This window comes from Micromys minutus (assembly GCF_963924665.1).
Source record: "Micromys minutus genome assembly, chromosome: 9".
Taxonomy (NCBI): Eukaryota; Metazoa; Chordata; class Mammalia; order Rodentia; family Muridae; genus Micromys; species Micromys minutus.
This window is the reverse complement of record NC_137978.1, coordinates 64,120,886-64,146,087: the sequence shown is the minus strand read 5'-3', so window position 1 is coordinate 64,146,087 and position 25,202 is coordinate 64,120,886. Positions and strand designations below refer to the sequence as shown.

At 51.8% G+C, this 25,202-nt stretch overlaps 1 protein-coding gene across 3 annotated transcripts in view; it reads right to left on the bottom strand.

The window, feature by feature from the left end:
• Nucleotides 1-25,202, bottom strand: part of ACOT7 (acyl-CoA thioesterase 7) — a 76,713-nt gene that overhangs the window by 34,514 nt on the left and 16,997 nt on the right. For all 3 annotated transcript variants that reach the window (XM_080921378.1, XM_080921377.1, XM_080921379.1), the window contains exons 2-5: nucleotides 18,973-19,090; nucleotides 9,869-10,025; nucleotides 5,574-5,665; nucleotides 930-1,044 (exon numbers count right to left, since the gene is read on the bottom strand). In XM_080921378.1, the coding sequence (XP_080777504.1) occupies nucleotides 930-1,044; nucleotides 5,574-5,665; nucleotides 9,869-10,025; nucleotides 18,973-19,090 (482 nt within the window). The remainder of the gene's footprint in view (nucleotides 1-929; nucleotides 1,045-5,573; nucleotides 5,666-9,868; nucleotides 10,026-18,972; nucleotides 19,091-25,202) is intronic.

Genomic DNA, 25,202 nt, shown 5'->3' with positions numbered 1-25,202 from the left:
TCTGTCTGGGGTGACATGCTTGCTCACATCTCCCCAGGAGAGGTCACACAACAGCCACGTTTTGGAAAGACACAAACCTTGTCCACAATATCTGCTCCCTGTAGATAGAGCGCTCTACCAGCCTACTCACCCAGGATCGCCCAGCACACAGGCAGGAGGACAGGCACAGAGACCCAAGAGAACAAGAATAGTTCAGCCAACAAACTGAAGTCAGGAAGAGTTTCTAGGAAAACGGCTCGATGGCAGAACACGTGCCTAGCGTGCACAAGGCTCTGGGCTCAAGCCTTGCTACCAAAGGAAAACTGAAGGAAGATCAGTGATTGGGCACGTGACTCCTGCTCCACACGTCTTCAAGCTGTGTGTCAAATCCAATCAGCTGAGGAAGATGTGTTTTTTTCCCAAGATACACACAAAACGAACATGTAAAAAAATCCATCCAAGAGCCCTGAGTTCACAATGCCAACTTCAATCACTATCACCAACACGTAATGGGCTGTGAGAACGACTAAGTACCGCATTAGTCGGGAGAGGCCGTGCACGGCTAGCAACCCCAGGGGGAAGGCAGTTAGACCAACGGACAGCACAGAGTATGGAAGGCCCTACATGTCATGTCTATTCAGCCCTAAGGTTCTCAGGACCAGAGAAGGGAACTGGGGTCTTTCTATTCCCTCCAGGCTAGTGCTGAACTCACAGTTGTGCCTCAGCTAGAATTACGGGCACAAACCACCATGTGCAATTCAGATTGTTTTCCTCTACAGAGAGGCCTGCCTGGCTCGGGCGGGCAATGGACAAAGCCTGGCTCTGGGAAGAAAACCACACCCAGAACCAGCGTACAGCATGTCAGGGTTCTTGGCTTCCGAGGTGTGCCGAGGAATGGCATCTGCCCATGGAATCAGCCCCCCAACTTCTATCTCATCCCCGGCTTTCACCTGGGTTCAGGACAGGCTGGACAATGTCTCCATTCCTCCCCTTGGTCTCCATGCGTTCCAGCTTCTGGGCTTCATAGCGTTTCCGACCCTCCTCCTCCTGTTCCTGCCGTAAGTACTGTGGAGAGGAAACCAGACAGGGTCAAGGGCAATGGGGACACAGCTTCCTCCACATCTGTGGCTCTGGCTACAGCCTCCCTTCCAACTGCCCCTTTCTTCTGATGACATGGCCACCACACAACAAGAACACAGCGTAGATCAAAGTTCCAGGGTGTGCCCCTCACCAGAGACAACATGCTGGACAGACCTCGATACCTGCAGACATATAAAACATCCTATCGCTGGGCAGGAGAGCTAAAAACAAAACCCTGCTGTGTTACTAACTGCAGCAGTCAGTGTGGCCGACCCTCTGCTGTGACAATGGTGCCACTTTGACAAGCCCCAGTCATACCCATCACTTAGCATCTGACCCTCCCCTCAACACCGAAGCTGCAGACCCCCGGGACCACAGGCACAACCACCTCTGCTGCAGGCTTTGCAAAGCACCAGCCAGGAACAGGCTATCCTTATCAACCACGGGAGTTCTTGCCCAGGAAATGTGAATATAAAATCTATTATACAGAACACCTTTAATCTCAACACTCAGAAGACAGAGGTAGGGGTGTCCCCGAGTTCAAGGCCAGCCTGGTCTACAGTGAGTTCCGGGACTGTGGCTGATGTCTATGCATGGGGCAGCAGGCACACCATAAGGCAAGGCCTGTGATTGGGCAGTGAAAAAGAAAGGCGGGCACAGAGTTTTTAGAGGCTGGGGGGAGAAGAGAGATGGAGGAGAAGAATGATCCACCCCCATGTGACTTTAAATAGCCACAGGTAACTATGAATATCAGATAAGGGATGGATTACTACAGGGCAATTTGTCTTATGTAGGTGGCCATTTATATCAATATCAGTTGGCTCTGAGTTTATTGTGTGGACATTTTATGGAGTGAGAATTTACTGATAGAAATCTCATTGATAAATTGAAAGCTTCTAGAGTTTTGATTTTGTCGGGTTACTGGGAATTGTGACAATAACCACAGGGGGCGGAGGCTGGGAATGGGAGCAGGGTCTACAGCAGACAGCCATGTGGTAGGTGGTCTCTACATGGGGCTGGCGTGCCAGCCACTTGCCGTGGGGCTAGTCATGGAGGGTGGAGAGACCGCTGTGGACAGAGAGTAACAGGGTAGCGTGATGTGGTGCTTGAAACCATTCGCCTCTGTTAATATTTACCAGTACACAGGACAGACAAGGCTATACAGAGAAACCCGTTTTTAAAAATCAAAATTTAAAAAAATATATATAAATTTAAAAAAAATCTATTATACAAGCTGAAAGCTGTCAATCCTGGCCATAATGGGGATACACTCCACCCCTTCACTTCCTGCCTGGGTGGGGCTTGCTGTCCTGAGTGCTAGCCCAAGCTATGCTCTAAGACTACTGCCTGCCCCCCCCAAAGCCGCCTGTCCCAAGACACCAGAGGCAAGCCCCCCTCCCTCAGGCCAGCCCTCCACACTGAGAGTCAGCCTCTCCTGCTGTCCTCTCTCTCAGACTGCACTGCTGGCCACACCCTCAGGTGCCTCTCTACCTATCAAAAGCCCCTCTGACCAATTTCTTTGAATGGCAGCTTTAGACTTCCTTTCTGAGGCCATGCTCTTGTTCCAGGCTTAGCTTTGTGGATGAGCAGGTCTGAGCACTATTCTGGGGATTAACTATCCATCCCCTTCAACTGGAGTATGCCTCTTCAAAGTGAGCCAAGGAGAGAGCTGAGGTGTGCTCAAAACAAACAAGCTAAGCCCAGTGCAAGGAGTGGCTGCCCTCCAGGAGGTATTCAGCCTGTCCCTCGGTTAGCTGCCGAGTTCCCGATTCCCCAGGCCAGCGTTCCATGGCACGAGCATGTGTACGCCCGTCCGAGGTCTACCTCACACTGAAGGCTGGATTTCAACATCCTCAACATCACCCTGGAGGGACTTTAGAGAGGACGGTGCTTTAGTGGCATGGCACTTGCTTGAAAGCACAAAGTGCTGGTTTTTACCCACAATGCTACAAAAACAACGTTAAGCACTGGAAGGAGGGCTGGCTCAGAGGGTATGAGCATCAGCTGCTCTTGCAGGACCCAGCACCCACTTGCTGGCTCATTAAGTCCAGTCTCAGGTGATCCCACACACTCTTCTGGCCTGTGCAGGACACTTCACACATGGGGAGCACAGAAACACATTCAGGCAAACACACATATGCATAAGATAAAATAAAATCTCGAAAAAGAAAAAACGTGAGCCAAGCAGAGCAGTATCGCACCTGTAATCCTAGCTCATGGGGACTAAGACAGGAAGCCAGGACCACAGAACAAGAGTTTGCCTTAAAGCCAAAAAGACAGAGAAATGGCTCACTAGGGGAAGGCAGCTGCAGCCAAGCCTAACAGCCTGTGTCTGATCTCTGGGCCCACGTGGTCATAGGGGACGACTTCTGCAGACTGTGCTCTGACCCCGCACACTTGCTATAGCATGCAGGCTCATACCCACACACATACAAGTAATACACATAACTCAAAATTAAACAGAGGAAACACTTTGCTGCTTAACAGAGAGCCAACCTCTCACAGCTGGCACCTGGCAGACTTGTCTTGAGCTATGCAGGTATGCATGGAGTCTGAGGGACTAGTTTTGAACCAGAGCCTCAGAAATAGGCTCAGCTTCTTCACATGCTGGCAAACTGCTGGTATATTCTAATGCGGGGGGGGGGGGCAATTCCTTGTACCCCAAAGGCCTGTGAGATCCAGCTGATTTAGAGCAGCAGATAGCTCAGTTCAAATCCTCAGACCTGTGGCTTCTTTTAATAACAATGTGCTTTGCCAGGCTGAGAGGAAGGGACAAGTCATACTCTGAAGTGACAGTGATCACAGTAAGCAGCCATACTAACTGCTAACTAACCTGTGCACATGTGTGCCTATGCCATGCCTGTGCACACATACATGTGTGTACTGCACAAAGCTGAACACTTTCTTGAATAAATGTTTCTATCTGTGAAAGGCTAGCAGAGGAAGCTCATGCTTCCAACGCCTGAGCTTGGATCAAACTCAAAGCACACACCTCCTACACACTCTTTTACTCACACACACTCACTCACACACACACATGCTCGCATACATACACACTTTTACTCACACACACTCACTCACACACACACACACATGCTCGCATACATACACTCTTTTACTCACACACACACACACATGCTTGCATACATATGCACTCTTTTACACACACACACACACACACACACACACGCACACACACGCACGCACACGCACGCACACGCACGCACCCAAAGACACCCAAAAGGGCTGTGAGTGTCCAGCACTGCCCTTCTTTGGTGGATCTGCAAGAGAGCAAGCCTATCCTGACAATCTGGCTCAGTCTTTCCTAAAGGCACATTCTACATAAATCCTTACCACAGGGAACCCCCACCCCTACCCCACCCCGTGCCAACACTTTTCTGGTACATGAAGACAGCCGGCACACTTGGGAGGAGCTCCACACAGATAATGGGAGTCTCTAACAAGACATTCACAAGGCCTGCCTGCTGTGCAAAGGTTTCCTCTAATATTGGAATATAGCGTCCTACAAGGAAGTTCTTTAAACAAGAAGGTACATATCCCACAGTAGCTTCAGGAAGTCCCTGAAACTGAGTAGATTCACTGGACTCTCTTCCTGCCAGAGGAGCAATAAGCACCGCGTCCGCCTCAGAAGAGCAGGTCCAGAGGAGACTGACACAGGCTGGACTTCGAAGATGCCTCTGAGAACAGACCAACTGCCAAGAAAATGGAAGTGAAGCTGAGCTGCAAAGACCCTCAGAAACTGAAACCAGACCCGCTGCCTGGAAGAGCTTTAGGCAGAGCGAGCGGTCACTTGGAAAGAGCATCCTCCAGCCTGCTGAGAGCTGTGAGCTACAGGCTGCGCAGCGTGCTCCAGGCCCCATGCTGGGAAGCTTTGGTGATGCAGCTGTCTAAGTCATTTCTGCTCCTGTAAGAGACCCCAATAAAACTCACTGATTTACCAAGTGGACCCCCTATCTGGGTCACATATATGTATATGTCATGCCTCCCCAACAAAAATGTTGTCACATGACACTGCCCTAGAGACAAACACCACAGACTCTTCTCATCCTACCAAAATTCCATTCACACTAGACAGACAGGAGGCAGATACCAGCAGAGAGACAGCAGGGCCACATAAGAGCAAGTCCTCACAGGGGTGCCCGGCAGCTAGGTGCAATCCTGCTCTCAGGGACTTTGGGGGTGGCTTGCCTGTAGTCTGCCTGGCTCTCAGTGGGACACCGAGAAGCACTCACAAGTCTACCATCAGCTTTGTCAGTGCAACACAGTGAGATCCTAGTGTGGGATGTAGGCCACAGGCAAGATCAGTGCGTCCTCAGGACCTGAGCTCAGTGTCCCTTCAGCCATCCAGAGGGACCCCGCCAGGCTCTGGGGCCTGAGTGCTGTATTCTACCCAATGATCCTCTAGGCTGCTCCTGAGAGTAAATGGGCCTCCCACAACTCAGGGGGACCCAGCTGCTGCATTTGCCAAGAGACAAGTGAAGGGGTCATCTTACCACAATAGGAGGCACCTCAAGGACCTTGTCCACATTCTTCAATGACAGGGGCACATACCACAAGGTGGCCTTATTGGTCAGCTTTTTGGTACCTTAAGAGAAAAAAAAAATCACATAAGTGACACCTCCCTTTGGCTACAGGCAGGTGCTGCTAGCAGTCTTGAGCATGCCAGAGCTGAAGCACTGTTACTTCTAGCTCCCATCCCCGAGGTCCGGTCCAGCCTCCTGGCCTGAGGATATTGTCATCATGGAAGCACAGGACTAGACTCCCATGTGCACAGAGGGGCTGTGTGGGTCCAGGATATCCCACCCCCATCCCAAGGCTCCTCCGTCTGTGCATGGAGGGGCTTCGGAAAGACTTCAGACTACAGGTTCTGACAGACTCAGCCCCAGGACTAGCGTCACAGAAACAGGGTGTGGCTGTGGATCTGCAGGCAGAGGAAGGGCCTATTAGATGCAGAACAGCTGATGAGGCCAGGCCAAGCCACTAGCTGGCCCAAGTCCCTGCCATTGCCTCACAAAGACTTGACACCTTCAGCTCAAACTAAAATGAATCTTCCAGAAGACCAGATGCTGCAAGAATACTCCCTGGTGGGAAGCCTGTAGGATGCCCACATCCAGGACTCACGGACCGTGGAGACAGCAGGTCAGAGTAGGCCCTCAAGTGTCAGAACAGACAACACCAGAGAGCAGAGGCCTGGGTCAGCTTCTCAGGCCAGTTGTCTCTCCTCATCCTCTCCCCCTCACAGTCCCATGAGGTAACATAAAAGCTCCAACCCAGAGCGTCTTCCACAGGAAGGCAGTGGGCTCAGGCTGTGGCACTGGGTGCAGACGTGGAGCAGAAGAACCGAGGCAGGAAAGCCTTCCCAGGTGAAGGCTCACGGCTTCTGCTGTCACCGCCCACTGGCCCATGGCCCTCTTACTCAAAAGCAGAATCCCAGAGAAGTCAAGAGCTTTGAAGCAACTAGTCACTTCAGAAAATGTGTGAGTATGCCTTTAAAAATCGCTTTGACAGAAACAAAGAGCAGAGCAGGGACAGCAGAGGAGGGTGTGCACCCTGGAGAAGAAGCTTCTACCAGCTACCTCTAAAGTACCTACCTTCCCAATAGTGACCTAGGGCTTCCCCAAGGTTACAACAAGCACAGCCCAGGCCCCCAGTCAAGCCCTCCCACAGGGAAGTTATTATAAGACAGCCTTAGAGGGTTCTCCTATGCCAAAGTGGCAGGCCTCACAGCCCCACCCAGACACATGACCCCTCCCCCCCCAGGCCAAGGCTGTGGGCTCCCATGCCACAGAACCACAGGCAGACACTGTGGGAAAACATCTCCCCCATGCTTTGACTGAGTGAATCTGACAACCTGCTTTTGGGAATAAAGATTTCCTGTTGGACTCAGAGCCAGCATGAAGAGCTGGTTTCCATGGTAACCCCAGTGGCCTGCTAAACCTAAATGAACAGCACTGAGCAAAATGAGGCAAACCTCAAACTGTGTGATCTCCACCCTTCAGTGGGACCAGTGCTGGCAGTCTGCTTACGATCCTCTTCAGACCTCACCAGCCCCTTGCTGGGCCCCAGAGCAGCACATAGCAGTGACGTCTGACGTGCCAGACATGCACTGCCCAGACACGCATTGTGGCATCTTGAGAACAGAGGTTTAAGGGGGGGTGGGCCAGCTTTGTGCTCACACAGCTGACTCTGGATTGCAGCTCAGCCCCGGGACTGTTCCTGGGTGAGGTTACCCAGGCTCCACTGAGCAAGGCTACAAAGCCCTGCCTCTCCCGAACACTGAGTGAACACTACCCCTCCGTCCCGAACACTTCCAGCACTGCCTCTGCTGTTCAAGCCTTGGTCCCTCCACCTCCTAGTTTGTGCTCCCTCTGTGTTCACCCTCAGGGCAGAAGGGGGAGTCGCTACTCAGTGACGGCCAAAGGCTAGGCTGCTGCTTGAGGAGTTTTCTCTTAGGACTTATTATTTACATGTCTGTGCAACACATGCGTGTCTGCTGCTCACAGAGGCTGGAAGAATGCACCGAATCCCCTACAACTGAAATTAGAGGTGTTGTGAGCCTACATGTGGATGCGGGAATTGAGTCCAGGTTCTGTGGAAAAGCAGTCGGTGCTCTCAACTTCTGAACCATCTCCCAGCCCTTCTTCCCCTCTGTAGCACTAACGAGACACAAACTCACTCTGTAGACCAGGCTGGCCTCACATCACAGGCTCACCTTCCTCTGCCTCCTGAGTGCTGGAATCCAAAGTGTGGCCTCCACTGTGTCCTTGCTCATTGCTGAGAGGACCCAAGTACAGTCCCCAGGACCCACATCAGGTGGCTCACAACCGCCTAGAATTCCAGCTCTAGAGAATCTGACACGTTCTTCTGGTCTCTGAATAAGGCTTTCTTAAAAGAATGAGAGAGTATGATGTTTGGTTAAACCCTCTGAAGGGGTTTGTCCCACAGCCTGGAACCCAAGCCCTTCCAGATGTCCACGTCATTCTTTCACTGGCTACCCAGCTCTTCAGTGAGTGACAAGGAGTGCCAGGAGGTCTGTGACCTATGGCACATCACCAGCCCTAGCACCCATGACCTGAGGGCTGGGCTTCTCTGCGGTGAAGACAGAGAATCCTCACGATTCTAAAAACTCTAGAACACCTTTTTGCACTGCCTGCCTCTCTCCTGACTCACACGCCACAGTGCCCTCTGGTCCTTGGGCTCCTGAGGGCTGAGTGACTGTTATGTATACTGTGTGTACATCTGGTGCTCTTGGAGGCCAGAAGAGGGCAGCAGATATCCTAGAACAAGTTATGGACAAATGTGAGCCACCGTGTGCATTCTAGAAATCAAACCAGGTCCTCTGTTTAGAGTAGCCTGTGCTTTTAAGCACTGAGCCATCTATATAGCCTTAGGAATCCATTCTTAAGGCAGGCCTCATACAGTTTCTGAAGCTGAAGGCTCCCTCAGTGAAAAGATCTACTGGCTGGTTTCAAACAAGCATGAAGACCCAAACCACAGGGGTGTGCAGGGGTGATAGCCACCCCAGCTAGACCTAGGAGAGGAAGGCCCAGCAGTGGCCTCGCTTCCCCTAGTGGTACACAGATGCCCCTTCCTGTACCATGGCCTGAGGGACACTCTAATGCCAAAGGGCCTCAGGAGCAAGAGCAGAGGTCTTACAGTCTCCCAGTACATAGTGACTGGACACACATAGCCCATTTGTGTCCATCCCTGCTGAAGTCACTGGAATGTTCCAGTTGGAGAGCTGTGTTCTTAGCCATGCCCAAGAAGACCTGAGCCCCTTAGTCAGCCCTCAGCCAGCACTCCATGAGGTCACCACTGCAGAGGACCTGGGAAAGGAGAAAAGAATGACACAGCCCAGCCTCCAAGGCACATGGGACCACACGTTTGCAGAGTTGGGCAAAAGGGCCTGTTCTCCCAGCCAACAGCCAGGTTATAAAAGAAACATGAGCACTTCATGAGAAGGAGCTCCACACTCCTGTGGTGCCAATGGGGAAGGGGAGAAGGGTTTCCATGGTTACCACAGCCAAAGAAAAGATTCAGATGAACCAAAGGCAAGGCTCTCCCAGCCTGGTTTCTTGATGGGCAGGGGCAGGTTTGTCCAGGAGCCTCTGCAAAGCTACACAAGCCATGGTCTAGAACAGCAGGTGGATGCAGAGGCGGGGGTGGAAGCCATGGACTAAGTGGTCTCAAGAAAGAGAGACAGCAGACTAGGAATCCGGTTCTGACTGGAGAGGGCTCAGGTGTGCTTTGTATCCACGGGTGCTCCGTCTGCAAACTGCAGAAACACTGCCCCAGGGTGCATGAGGACCAAACAGGGCATTCAGAGAGAAAGCCAGTGAGCAAGCTGTGTGCTTCCGCTCTACCAGTTAGATACAAACCAAGAATCACCTGGGAAGAGAAAAACTTAACTAAAGAACTGCCAAGATCAGAATGGCTTGTGACCATGTCTTGGAGACATTTCCTTAACTGTTGATTGATGCAGGAGGGGACCGTCCCTAGGCAGCTGGCCTGGGCTGTGTAAGAAAGGTAGCTGAGCAAGCCAGAGGTAGGAACCTGTAAACAGCTTCCTTTTAAGGTTTTAACCTGTAAAAACCATTTCTGCTTCAGTATGGTTTCCTTGGTGATGGCTGTGGCTTCTAAGCCAAATCAAACCCTTTCTTCCCCAATTGAGTTTTGGCTCATGTTTCACCATGAAACAAGAAGTGGACCAGAACACTATATTCTGGTCCTTACACAATGATGCTGCAGCTGAGCCAAGCTGGTCTGGTGAAGACCACCTGGGAGTTACCTGTGAGGATGTTCTCTGACATCACGTGGACCTGGACCTCCACAGAGTGCTTGGAAGTGTAGGTGATCTCTGCACTGACGTGAGCCACCTCACCAATGCACATGGGTGACAGGAAGTCAGTGCGTTCCACCCGGGCCAGGGCAGCCACACATCGCTCCTGCAAAGATCAGAGAAAGCCATCAGCCCAGTTCAGCCCAGCAAGTCCCTACAACAGAGCTGTTCCCTCAAAACCTGCTTTGTTCCTCACAGTGGAATAACAGGACTGGCAGTGTCGGCCTCAGTGTGGAGAAACACCAACCTCAGAGCCGCCGACATATGCTTACCAGGCCATTTATTCTTATGTTTCTACACCCAGCATGCACTGCTGCTTCCCGGGAGAAGCACTGAGCACAGGGTCTTCCTAGGGGTCAGGGGCTTGTCCGCCTTGTCTCTCTCCTTCCCTGCTTCAGCCTTAGATGGCTATGCACTTCCCAAATACATCTTCAGCCTCACCTCCCTCAAGAGGAAAACTACACGGCCTGTTGTTGCTGTCAGCCACCTGCAAGTGTGGGTAGCAGAGGGACAGGAGAGGTCACCCAGGGAAGCGGCATGCTGAGGGCACGAGACACTAGTAGTGTCTGTCTCTCTCTGTCTCCCCACCCACCCCCCACATACACACTCTGAACCTTTAAACAGATGACCCAGTCTCGTGATTCAAAATTCAAAATTATTAAAAGAACATCCGGCACCAGGTGTAGTTCAGCCAGTTTGTCCCCAAGTCACCTGCAAATCCTGGATTCACTGCATCAACCCCACAGCGAGGTCCAGATGGTAGATACAAGCAAACATGGTGACTAACTGCCCTTCACCCCAACTTGCAGTTTAACCTGGATTGTCCTACAGACTGAGTCCTGGTCTAACCTGGGCTGCTAAAACAAAAATAAACCGAGTGAGCTGTAAACAACAAAACTTTATCTCTCTGATAAAGACACAAGTAGGGGCTGGAGAGATGGCTCAGTGGTTAAGAGCACGGACTGTTCTTTCAAAGGTCCTGAGTTCAATTCCCAGCAACCACACGGTGGCTCACAACCATCTGTAATGGGATCTGATGCCCTCTGCTGGTGTGTCTGAGGACAGCTACAGTGTACTCATAACAAAAAATATATATAAATACATTTAAAAAGAAAGAAAGAAAACCACAAGTGGACTCAAGTCCTATGAGGCCCTTCCCCTGGGACCATGGCTGAAGGACATGGTTATTGATTAAGATCATTGTCTCCTGACGAGAGGCCATTACACAGAGCCTGGTGGCACACCTACAATCCCAGCACTAAGACAGGAGGACCAGGCGTGGAGCGTGGAGGGGAGGAGGGTTCCAGGGCAAGCCTGGGCTACACAAGGTACTCCTGTCTGATGTCTACCTAGGGTACAAAACAAGACCTGGTCTAAAGAGACTCAATAAATAGGCAAATAAATAGACACATGAACCCTTCACAAAGCTGAACAGTACTTGTGTCTTCTACAGTCTTCCTGGGACCCCGCTGACAACTCTTTCAATGGTCAGACACAATAGGAGCCTCCACCTTGTGCTAGACACACACCAGCTTCAGTTGTGGTATATCGTAAAACACTGTCCTGATAACCTTCACACCAACCTCGTCTGCACCTCAGGGGTCAGTGTTTCCATATGTATTCAGAAGAGCCCTTCAGAAGGCCAGCAGTGACCTTCATGGCCACAGGCACCTCAGGGTGCCCTTACAGAATCAGCTTCTCTTCCATTCTTGCTAACAAAACTGCAAGATGATCTGGGGTCTGCAGTGACCCCGTGGGCCCTCACTTTCCACACGAGCACTTGAAGGGCTCACTAGGCTGGTGAGTGAGGATGTAGGATGTAGACTGGAGTCACTTCTCAGCCAGTCCTTACAATGCCTTTGACAGCTGGCTGCAGACACAGAGCAGGCGGAAATCATCAGTCCCAGTGGCTCTGTCACCCCCGTGTGTGTGTATGGCTTATGCATGTGCTTACATATACATCATGTGCATGTGTGCACACATTGGGAGGCCAGAGGAAGGCATCAGGAGTCTGATGTTAAAGACACCAGCACCGCAGCCCACAAAAGTCCCAAAGTCAGCTGAGGCTCATGAAGATGGCAAGCTCCACCAGAGAGGGGTGGGGGTGGGGGTGGAGGAGAGGGATCAGCTGGTGGGAATGACAGCCACTGCACAGCTCCCTCCTCCCAGTGTCTACTCACACACTCTTCCCCTGGGCTGTACCTACTAAGCATGCTGAGGTGGGGAGTAGTAGGTGCCTTCCATGAGACTGAGTACGTCTATCTGTCCTTTCTTCATTTCCTTGCTGCCCCCAGTCACGGTTCTGGTATCCAAGTCCCCAGCACATGGTGTCAAGTCAGGGTATCTCCTTAAACCTGCTATTCACTGTCCTCAACAAGGCTGGTGGCCAGCAAGCCCCAGTATGCAAACTGTCTGCATCTCCTATCAGCACGGGGACCAGCTTTTTATGTGGGTGCTGGGGATCCAAACTGAGGGCCTCAAGTTTACACAGCAAGTACTCTCTCCCCAGCCCTCCCCAGCCCTCCCCAGCCCTCCCCGGTTCTCCAACTTGCTGAGAACTCCCCTGCTCCCTGGAGTCAGGACCATGCTCAATGCTCTCCCAGGTAATTCCCACACAATCAGGGAGGCGGCAGTGAGCTTCTGACAGCACAGACAACACAAAGAGAGACTTCAGCAAGGCAACTAAGACTGGGCAGGAAATGGAAGATTCTAGAGAGGGTGTGTTTTCTCACCCTGGACTTTCCCACTTCCATCTGCAGGGCTTAAAGACCCTCCCACCCACCACACTGCCTATTTATGAAAAATGAAAGGGGATTAAAGAGGCGGTTCACCATCGAATTTATTCTCCTGACTATGGCACCACCTACTGGCAGAAGCTGGAAAGGCAAAGGCTAGGCGGGGCTTGGCAAACCCAGCATAACTACCTTGTGGAATTCCCCACACACTGTGAACAAGGCAAGAGGGGAATAGGTCAGCCGGCAACACTGCTGGGCAGTAAAGTTAGTTGGATCCCTACAGGGACAAAACATGGGCACATGCTCACACACACACTCATGTCTGAAGCATGACACCTGGTTGTTTACCCAGCATACCAAGGTCCACCCACAGGGCCACCTCCAGTGGGACAGGTCAGCACCCTGTCCTGGGGCCCAGGGTCTAGTCAGAAGGATGATAAATAAGTAAACGAGGGGGCACAAAGCTGGGCGCTCACAAGTCCCAGTGAGGGTGCAGCACACAGACACGGTCAGATGAGAGGACGCCGATCTGAAACCCGGGTGACACTCTGAGACAAAGGTTGGGATGGCAGAGCAGAGCAGCAAGGACAGAAGTCCTGAGGCTGACCAAAGGCCAGACACAAAGTCAGCAGAGCTGGAGTCAAAGGCAGACCAAGGGCCCACTGGGAAAGGCGGCACAAAGGCTGGGCTCCCTTCTTAGTCTTCCCTGGAGCCCTCTCATCAAGGAGTCTTTCCTGTGATGGAGGAAGCTAACTAGAGCCCTGAGGCAGGAGAACACGGAGCTCCATTAGTGCTGTGGCCAGGATGAACCTCAGGAGCCTTTTAATTCACTTCTAGCCTGAAGAAAGCAAAGCCCAGCCTGACTGTCCCTGCTCCTGGTCTGCTCCCAGGTACCGGGTCCACAGAGGAAAAACAAAAGCAAAACTCTGCAAGTGTCTGGGGAAGCGCAGCTCAGACAGGGAGGAGAGAGGCTCATCAAAGGCCTCTGAGGTAGGAACAACCCAGTGTGCTGGGGAAAGGGCCACAGGAAATAATGTCCAGTGTAGGGTGAACTGGGAGGGGGAGTGGGTGTGAACTTTGGCTTGGACTTGAGCTGGTGCCCACGGCCTTACCATGTGACATATTTCAGTCTCATCTAGAGGGACTCTGGCTACTATACTGGATGCTGACACAGCGAGAGGTGGGCAATGACCAGAGAAGCACTAAGAAGCTGTCCCAGCAGACCCTGGGCAGGTGGTGACACTGCGGATTGCCTATGGCCAGTGTCCAGGGCAGGAGAAAGAATATCCAAATACAGTCCCCAGCTTTGGAGCCCAAGGAAGCAGGGACTCACGAGTTCCACTGGGCAGAGCTGCTCTTTAGGTGGCTCATGGCCTCAGGGTGGCCACAGTGACAATGTGCCCACACCCTGAGGTCAGATGAGGATCACAGGAGCTACAGCACTGCTTACTGGGTGGCAGTGGTTACTCCTACTTGGCTGCACTAGAAGTCCCAGCAATCCACCTGCCCCTTGCTCCTTTCTACTGGTGGTACACAGGTGCCACCTTGCCTGGCCTAACGCCTACAGATGTCATGGCATCACTGCCCTCCCACTGTCCTCCCAAGTCCTCCTCTTCCTCAGCCTCCAAGCTTTCCTCAGATACCCACTGTCTTCTTGAAGCTTCTCTACAAAAATGGTGGCCTCTGAGACTGTCACATCTCCCTACAGCCACCAGAGGGCACCCCATACACCTAGCTCTAAGGACGGCCCCTCCCTGCAGAATGAAGCCAGCTTCAGTAGACATTGAACGCCCACCACAAAGCCAAGGCCTGTGCAACCCTCACCCCTCTCCCCAACACATCTTGCTGGCATTGTTCATTCTGTGCTCACTGGTCAGACTGAATGCCAAGCTGTGGTCTAAATACCGGGGAGCCCAAAAATACTCATGTGAAAACTGGACCCACCTAGGGAAACGGATCAGGAGAAGAGCCTCTGGGCAGTGACTGCGCCTTAGGGTCACAAACAGAGGTCTTGCATGAACTCTACCGCAAGATGACGCCAACTATGACCTAGGGAGCAGGCCCTCCCCAGACAATCCACTAGTGCCACGTCAGCTGCTTCTGCTTGTAGACTGTCCTGGATTTAGGCACTGGCGGGTGCCAGGACCCCATAAGAAAGCTAGTATGGGGGTAGGCAGAGGCATTCATGAGAGACTGCTCACCCTGCAGTGGCCTGGCATGACATGTCACACAGCCTTACCCCAACACTTGCACCTCAGAAGTCTGGCACTGTTCTGAAAGTCTGGTAACCATGACTGCCCTCTAGCTCACAGTCTTGCCTCCGGATGTGGGTGGCTGCTGGCTAGCCAGGGTGGAACATACCAAAGATTCTTCAAGCACAACAGGGAAGCTTGCAGAGGCATCTGCCCTTTCTCTAACCAAAGAGCCCCTTTCAAGAGTGGACTCAACACCCTGAACTGCCACTGCACTGCCAAGCCAGTTCCTGTCATATCCTGGTCCCACGGTGATGCAGCCCGGCTCCCAGAATCCTCACCAGGCCAGTCCCTCTCAGGGACTCCCTCCCTGGCTTTTCATGCACAGGATCAGCTCCTTGGCTTTCAAGTGTGACCCGGAGGTGGCCGTGGGCAGCGGCATTCTCAGTACACCTCCCACCTGGAGCTGTCCTGCTGTCCTATCACAGGCAGTCTCTCCTCCATGTCCAGCCTTTCAGCCAGTTTCCAGGGTCCTGCCAACTGTGGATGCTGTACCTCCAGGACTCCAGTGTCCAGACCCATCAGACAAATCGCGGTGGCAGCTACAGACATCTGAGAAACACTACTCAGATGTCACCTGATCCGTGGGCTTCAGAGTGACAGTCTCGACAGCAGACACGTCAGTCTCCTGGGTGCCAGCACAGGTCAATGAGAAGCCACTTTGCTTGGTTTTTGCAAGACTGAGAATTGAACCCAGGGCTTCTCACACGCTAAGCAAGCGCTCAGCACAGGTCTCCTTCTGAATGCTGCCACTGAGTTGTCTAAAGTGACCTGGAACACACTGTGAGACTGTGACACTCCTGCTTTAGCCTTGTAAGTAGTTATGGTGACAGGCCGGTGCTAGTTTAAATCTTTCCTAGGAGTAGCAGGGTCTCAACGGTAAGTTCAATGCTCAGGAAGCAGGCGGGTTGTCACTCAGACTTTGCTGACATTACAGGGCACAGGCAGAAGGGACTTAGCATATTCATCCTTAGGGGCCCTGGGATTCTGGGGTGATCAACAGAGGCCACCAGTGCCACCCAAGAACTGGCATCTCCTCTCTAGCTGTGAACATCCCAATCTTCAAGCAGAAGGCTGCTTCATCTATGCCCTCAGTCTGTTGTCTGCTGGGGCCACCTGCCACCAGAAGTCTCTAGACCTTCTTACTGCTGTAACCCTTTAGTACCATTCCCCATGTGGTGGTGACCCCAATCATAAAATTACTTACTACTTCAAAACTGTAATTTTGCTACTGTTATAAAGCGTAATGTAGAGATGGGGGGGGGGGTTCAGTGGTTGAGAGCACTGGCTGCTCTTCCAAAGGCCCTGGGTTCGGTTCCTGGCGACTGCATGGTGGCTCACAACCATCTGTGGTGGGGTCTGATGTCCCTTCTGGTGTGTCTGGGGACAGCAGCAGTGTACTCATATACATGAAATAAAGGAATAGATTTAAAAATAAATAAAATAACCGTAATGTAAACATCTACGAAAGGATCCTTCAGCCCCTCAATGGGGTAGTGACCCACAGGTTGAGAACTACTGCTCTAAATCCTCTGGGTGACTCAACGTGGTAGCAGCTGATGCTTCACCTGCACATCTATGTCACAGCCATGTGTCCTTGCTTACATGGCGGGCTCAGTCAGTTTTCACCTGCCCTTCTGCAGTTGCCTCAGAAAACTCTGCTCCCACAGCCTTGATGGAGAGTCAGGGGTCCGGCCTGGCTCTAGATAACACTTGGGCTGAAGGGAATGCTGTGACTGGTTTGATCTTCTCTCCAGACCAGAAAACTCCTGGACATGAGCCACAGAGCTGTCTTCTTCTTTAATCTTTCCCATGTTCACTGCAGTAACACCGAGCAATGGCTGCCAAGAATTCTTCCTCCCAATTCACAACTTGGCTTGGTCTTTTGATGTTACTTTCTCACAAAGCTTCACCATTTCTAATGTTTGACTTCAAACAAAAGTCACTGGGGCAGAGAATGTAGCTGAACTGGCGTCATGTTTGCCTAGTGCGCACCAGACCCTGGGTTATGACTCAGCACCACATACACAGGCATGGCATGTCTATAAGTCCAACACTTAGAAAGAAGGTAGAGTAAGGAAGATCAAAAGTCCAAATTCAGGTCGGCAAGATGCCTTGGCCAGCAGGGATGCTTGCCGACAGACCTCATGGCTTACATTCATCCTCTGGACACTACACAGTAAAAAAGAGAGACAGAGCCCACTCCAGCAAGTTGTCCACATGCTACAACACATACATCCCCTGTGTTTTACTTGAGGTTTTACTGCTGTGAACAGACACCATGACCAAGGCAAGTCTTATAAGGACCACATTTAACTGGGGCTGGCTCACAGGTTCAGAGGTTCAGTTCATTATCATCAAGGTGGGAGCATGGCAGCATCCAGGCAGGCATGGTGCAGGAGGAGCTGAGAGCTCTCCATCTTCATCTGAAGGCTGCTAGCAGAACACTGACATCCAGGCAGCTTGGATGAGGGTCTTAAAGCCCATGCCCACAGTGACACACCTACTCCAACAGGGCCACACCTACTCCAACAGGGTCACACCTTCTAATAGTGCCACTCCCTGGGCTGAGCATATACAACCTATCACACCCTCCAGATAAATAATTACATAAATACATAAAGTGAAAAGATATTGAAAGTTCAAATTAATCACCAGCAACATTAAGTTCAAGGCCGGCCAAAGCTCTATATGATCCTATCTCAAAAAGCAAAAAACAAAATTAATAAAGTGAGATGCATATAAAATGGACAGGTGAATATAGAATTAAGTTTAGTTATGTTGTATCTCAAGAAATGAAGAGACCCAAAGAGATAGGAAAAAAAAGAAAAAAAAGAGAGAGAGACCAGCAGAATAGCCTAGAACATGCAAACCACTGACCATGACAGCTTTAAACAATAACAGTCACATCAAGGTCACCGACTGGAACTGGGAGTGTCATTCATCACAGCTAGCAAAGAATATGAGCAACTGAAAAATTGTCACAACATGATAAAGACAATGAAGGATGGCCACGACCTGTCACTGACACATACACAAGCCAGTGCACTCTTGCTTAAACACCATCAATATTTGTTCAGTGCAAGTTTGCACAGATCTTAATCTGAAGAAAAACAATATATATGAATTACAATGAACAAAGTTAACAGGAGGCACCTGTGCCTTGTCACAGGCTATACAGCCAGGCCAGCATGTCCCTTGCTCCCACTTGCCTGCTTGGACAAGTTAGGATATACAGTACTTCCTCTGGGTTCTCTGTTCTGAATAGCCTGTGCTCACTTCCGCCCATAGTGGGGTCCACTTTTTTTAAGTGACCTGGGCTTCTTCCTCTGTCCCCAGCAGGGCACTAGCTGAGACCACAGCCCATAGAGCATCACAAACTCCCTGCAGGCCCACTCCGTACCTACCACAGCATGGCTGTCAAGGAAGATGCTCTCTCCCCGGCTGACCTTCAGAAAAAATATCAGGTCCTTCTGCACTGTCCTGACATGACTGCATATAGAGTCCCCAAAGACCTAAACCCAAACAGCCTGTCCTGCCTGTCCTAGCTGCAGGGCCACCTCACACTGCATAACTCTTGAGGAGGTGAAACACTGGCCCACCAATATCCAGGGCCTGCTGTGGAACTTCATCCTCAGACCACAGCCAAGGCACAAAAAGCCAAAGCACTGCCCACAGCCACCAGAGTCTACTCAGGTATGGAAATGGGATTCAGCTTTTAAATATCTTGATAGCAGGTTCACATGGGCATAGAGCATTTCTGACCACAACCAAGGAGCCATCAGGGCTCAAGACAGGGCCCTGTTCGGGCCACACAGTTCCTGGGGGATCCAGCATGGGAGGTGGTGAGAGCCCTTCAGCTGCCCAGCAACTTATCGCTGCTGAGTTCCCACCCTCCACACTGAGGCAATGCCAAACCTTATTCCACAGAGCCCAAAGCAGGGCTGACTGTTGTGGGCAAGGCAGGAAGTCTGCAGGTCTGGGCTCCATGTGAGCTACTCTCATGGCCACAGAACCCACCGTCTTAAGCATGATCCACGTCCACAGGAAGCAGCCCAGCACTTACCCCGTTCTGGCTGTTACAGTGCCGGGTGCTGATGATGACCCCAGCCTCCTCAATCATCTTCAGAATGGTCCCTCCATGGACATTGCCAGCCACATTGGCATCATCTGGACGCATGATCCTACGGCAGGTAAGAGAAGTGACATGAGCCTCTTCAAGAGGGCAGCACTGTGACAGATCTAGGGGGAGAATCAAGTGTGCCAAGGACTGGCTGGCTCCCACAGAAAGGACAAGAATGTCCACACATCTTGGCTCTCCCTCAATATAGTGTGTCCATCAAGGCTGATATGACAAGCACAAAAGGGCTCCACAGTCCTCTTTATAGGGAACAGAAGGCAGGCAGAGGACACCTTCCCTTCCTGGGGCCGCAGGTGCCTGTAGGGAGACAGCATCCCTCAGCCTGAAGGGCTGACAGCAATGGTTTTCTTTACCCAAGGCCACTAGGCAAGAAGCTGGATCAGCTCCTCAAGCCCCTCAGAGAGCGTGTGCCTGGCTCACCGTGGACCAGGTCTCCAATTACAGCTCAGCTGGGTAAGCATAGGAGCCACACTGAGCCCCCAGGAGTGAATCCTGGACTAGATTTGTCCAGGAGGCCCAGAGGACTGGGTAGCTGCAGCTATTCTAAAACTTAGGCATAGGTCACAGCTTTAAGACCTCGAGACTAGATGGACACAGATACACTGGCTCTTGTTTGCCTACGGAGTGGAAGATCCTCAAGGGGCCCAAGGTTGAAAACTAGGAGCTCTCTGAGTCAGGGAGAATGCAAACACTAGCTCATTCTTCCTTCCTGCCACACTTTCTCTGGGCGGCTAGCCACACAGAGGCAAAAAAAAAAAAAAGGCAATATAACAAAAACCTCAGGGTTCAACAAGCCCATCTGGTGCCATCACAGGCTGCCCTTCAGCACTGGCAACATCCCATAATCCATCACACCAGCAACTCGTGCCTTCTCAGGTGACAAGAAATGGGTGCATGCTGAGTAAGGTTGCAGAGTGACCTGCCAAGCCTTCCTACAGCAGCTGGCAGCTGAACAAGTCAAGATTCTAGAACATCAGGCCTGGCCCCAGCTCTGAGCAGCTGGGATCCAGTCAGGACAAGCTGCCAATCTATCAATTAACTGGATTAATCTGTCCTGAACCTCCACAGCTGTAAAATGAACAGATATCATGGAAGTGGCGCCTCAGGTGACTACAAGGAGACAAAGAACCAGGAAGCATGCAGGGCACTGCTGACCAGCAGGGTGACGGACAGCTGGCAACCCAGCATACACTAACCAGTCCTCAGCTGCACCCAGCACATGCTAACCAGTCCTCTCTTCTCAGCATACTTAGCTTGGCTGGAGCTTCAAGAAAGAGCCAGAAGCAAATGACAAATACTCTTGATGCCACCCAACTCCAAAGCCACTCCTTCACCGAGTAAAATGGTATATATACAGCAACCAAACCCTCCTAGCACCAGGGCAAGAAGCCACCAGAGCAGCTGTACACAGTAGCGGCATCCTGAGGTTTAGCAGCACAAAACATGCGCAGGGGAGTCCTGAACCTTGAAGATAGCACTACTAGGCTTTTAGGAGCTTCAACTTGAGTATTAGGAGTTTGAGTTTTTCCCAGAAGGTCCCAACTAGTCAAAGTATAGAAAATTAGTTCCTGGAGTGCTCAGTCAAAACTGGCACAGCTACGTGGCCATCCCTCTCCCAAGGTGCAAGGGAGCTTCATGGAAGAGGCAGGAGAGACTAGGAGAGCAGGGTTGTGAAGGACTGGGACAAAGAAACGTCTCTTGACATGACGGACACACAGCAGCTATGGCTGCTGCCTTGCAGACTGCACACAAGGTCAAGCCAGTCAGCACTGCAGCCAAGTGAGGTTAGGGAGGGGATGATGACCCCACCCCTAGCTGAAGGAGGGAGTGACAGCCGAAAGGGGAAGGAGTCAGACCTACAGCAAGTTCCCTACAAATAACTCCACACATAAATAGCCGATGTAAAGCTATTTATGCACACATGTGTACACACGTAATGGTAATTTAAGGAGTTTTTCTTATGTGTCTGTTTGCACATGCATGTAGAAGTGGGTGTGAGAGCCCTAGAGCTGATGTTATAGGTAGTTGTGAGCACCGTGTAGGAGCTGAGAATTGAACTTGGGTTCTCTGAGGAGAAGCACGTGCTCTTAACCACCGTGTCTTCTCTCCAACTCCACAGCAACAGTTGTAAAAAGAATGATGGGCACAAAGCCAGACATAGTGCCTCTCACCTGTAATCCCAGCACTCGGGAAGTTGAGGCAGGAGGATTAACACCAGCTCAAGGCTAGCATGGGCAACATAGCAAGACCTTGTCTGAGAAGAATACTATTGATGGAGACAGCTGAGCTGGAAGCACCGCTAGAGAATGACCAGCTAGAAGCTTCTGTTGCCCCTGGAGAACGGAAATGTTGACTAGACCGGGACTCAGTTTCAGTTTTAAGTCACATCACTCTAGTGATTTATAAATAGTATTATCCCCTGGGCAGCCTTGGCCATGTCCTCACCCAGAACTCTGAGGTCCCAGCATTCCTAGAGCACCCTGCAGATGTATTCTCAGGGTGCATCCCATCTTCCCTTCAGATAGCCCCATGTAGTCCAGGAACAGAGAGGAGGCAGGAGAATGTTGCTCAAAACCAAGAACCAAGAGAGTAAGAAGGACCAAGGTGACTGTTATCCACAGCCTCCCGTGTCACTCTGCCCACACCTGTCCTGCCCACACCTGTCCTGCCCACACCTGTCCTGACCACACCTGTCCTGACCACACCTGCCCTGCCCACACCTGCCCTGCCCCCACCTGCCCTGCCCCCACCTGCCCTGCCCCCACCTGCCCTGACCACACCTGCCCTGACCACACCTGCCCTGACCACACCTGCCCTGCCCACACCTGCCCGGCCCCCTCCTTGAGATCTTTCCAAGGCCGATCCTAGCCCAAAGCATGACCCATAACCTGAGTTGAACCTAGTTCATTTGTATGCCCAAGCCCCACCACTGATAACTAGGAAAGCATTTGGAGTGAGATCTTTTGCAAGGTGTTCAGTTAATTAACTCATACTGCTTGTGGCCAGACACTGTGACAAATATCTGAGTCAATTTTAAAACAGGGCAGACACATTTTGGCCTATGGTTCTGGAGGTCTATGTCCAGGGGCAGCAGAGCACCATGGGGGAGACAGCAGAGGCTGCTCACTGGTACAGTGGGGTAATATCAATGGGCCCCCAGCTGGGAGCCATGTTTGGAGACTCTGAGACCTTGGGGGGAGGGTTCCTGCCTCACTCCGCTTCCTGGAACAGCTCCTTTGCCTGCTCCCAGCACTAATTGTGACTGCTCTGCCTTCCCCACCACCAATACGGGCTCAAAGAAACTGGGAACCAGACCCAATCTTCCCTGCTCATGTGCCAAGTCCTGTGGTCACAAGAATATGTGTAAGACATCACTTCACAGTGGTCTCGAAAGCAGAGACAACAGGAAGGACAGAATATACCCCTGGAAGCCACACAGCCAGCTGGCACCTCCTTCACAGTATCCTATTCCCTTCAGAGTCTATCAGTAAATTAACTCACAGGAACCAGTCACTTCCCCAAGCCCCACCTCCTGCACCAGGATCCCTGAGGCTTTACTGAGCTCTAACTGTCCTTACAGGAACAGGGACACAGACAGTCAGAGTCTAGAGTGCCACATGATCCCCGGAAGCCACTAGAAATTCAGTCAGGAAAGATTTTTCCCAGGGCCCCTCTGACCCCTGGACGTGATGCTTCTGTCATTTCTGCTGTCCTAAGTCACTCCTCACAGCAGTGCCACACTCCAATCCCACCCCTCTAGGTGCCTTTCCTCCATCCACCGAGGCAGCAGTGTGTGGCACAAGTGATCCACACAGAACGGTAGTGGCCCCAGGCCCAACAGTGACCCCACCACAAGCTTGGGAGGGGGGATGACCTCTTTCTCCTCCTCCCCCCAGGCCACTGAGACTGTGGCCAGCATCTCTAAATCCGCCTGGAAAATGTCAGCTCTAAAATTAAAATGTTGCTGTGTGGAAACCATGGCAACCAGGGAGGGGTGTGCCCGGCTTGCTCTACTCCACAGTGAGAGCTGCAAGGACTGATCACTGGTGGCTCCACCAAGCAGTCAGGTCTGGGTAGCAAGGAAGTCCTCTCAAGGGTCCTGCAGCACTGAAGACAGACAGGACCATTAGGCCTACTGGACGTTGTGAACGGTGCTGAAGCGTTCCAGCTCCAACGGTCAGCTCTGAGGGGCAGCACACAGGCCAGAGGTTCCCTATTTCTCACTTCTGAACAAGACCTCCAACTAGAGAGGCCTCAGCAGGGGCCCAGAGAACAAGTTGGCACTGTGTGTGCCCCCATATGGCCACAGCCAGAGACAACACTGCATACCCATAACAGGGCAGGGATAGGAGAAACATCTGTGCTAGAGAAATGACCAAAAGGCTCCACGGACCAGCGCCTACAAATGCCAAGAACAGTCTGGCAGAGGCAAGTGGAAAACAGGAGCCTCTACAATCTAACAAGGAATAATGGGTTTCCGCCCCAGTGGTCCTAGGAAAGAAAGGAAGCAGGGCGAGGCTTCATCTAGAGACCCAGCCACATCCCCAGAATCTAGACCTCCTGTCTCAGCTTTAGGTACCCACCTAATGTCCAGGGAGTAAACACAGGACCAGGATACTCTTGATGGCCTCCCTGGCTGCCAGGCACAGGAGCCACATCCAAGTGTTCCCCAGCACACAGATTTGTCCCTTTACTAGAGCTTGATGGTCAGCTCCTATTTGGCTAGGAAGCCATGCAACTAGAAGTTCCCAGACTGGGGATTCAGGAATCAAGAAAGTGCTCTAGATGGAGAACACCTTTATCTCCAGCAGTAAGAAGCAGGCCAATCTCTGTGGGTTCAAGACCAGTGGAACCTACATGGCAAGTTCCAAGCCAGCAAGACCCTGTCTCAAAAACAAAAATAGGATCTGCCTGCAGCATCTGTCACCCCATCCCCTGGGCTGGTCTGGTTGCTGTGGCTGGCTAGGTGGCTATTCTCTTCCTCCCTCACTGCCTCATCTGCACCTTCCCAAAGCTGCAGTCAGTGGTTCTGGTGGAAAGGACGCCTTCCTGACTTCAGTCAAGTAGATGAGTAGCTACACTTGCCTACTACAACCACCAAACTAGCTTCAAGAAGAGGGAGGAGGAGGAGGAGGAGGAAGGAGCAAAAGCAGCCAGAATCATTCATCTTCCCTGTCCTGAGCTGTCTCAGCAAACCACTGATCAGATCAGGCTTCTGGGGACCACACTGCCTGGCTTCCTGAACTGTTTAATCTAAACAGGAAGAGGCTGTAGCAGCTAAAGCCGGTTGTCATGGAATCTTTGTTTTACAGGTCATTGCAACAGAGGCACTCTATGAGTCCTTTCTGGAAACCCTGGGAGGAGAGGGAGCAAAGGTGTCAGCACTGACCAGTGAGCTGCAGCCTGGATCTAGCTGTCTAGACCCCTCAAGTGCTGCTGGGAGAGTAAAGGGGAGGTGGAGAGGAGCCTGCCCAACCTAAGCCTGCATCCTCTGAAAAAGGCCTTTCTCTAGCACCACTGCCTAAGGTGAGCCGGAAGGGGACAGATGTCTAACCCCGTCTCACCTGTGGGTATCACAGCAGCTGTCTGGGGCTCACACCATCTCTAGTCACTCCTCAGACAGGAAGCTAACTCGGGCCCCCATGATGACCACTTCTCATGACCACCACTCTCCACCCACTGGCTGTTAGGAAAGAAGTCAGCTGGCCACAAGCAAGGGCAGTGGGTGGCTGCTCCCTTGGGTCAGTCAAAAACCTCTGGCACACACTAAGCACGCAAGGATGGGCATTAATTACTCTTGGACCAAGAGATGGGAGCAGTTTCTACAGAACCCGGGGCCAGCCACCATGCCTACAAGCACCAAATACCCCCAAACCCCAGACACTATGACTACACACACCAGACACCCCAAGGCCCCAGAGGTTCCAGTCCATCTCTTAACTTGAAGTCAGAGGAAAGGACATCAAAGCATCCTAGGACCACCCAAGGTCAGACCACCACAGCTCGGACCACTGAGAAACCAAAGCAGGTGTCAACACACTTCCGCCACTCAGGGACCCCCCAGCCCCTCCCAGATCCTAACTCACTGCTTGGGTTTCTCTCTGAGGCAGGCTTCGGTAACTTCCTTTCTGAGGACTTGGAGAGACAAGGCTCTC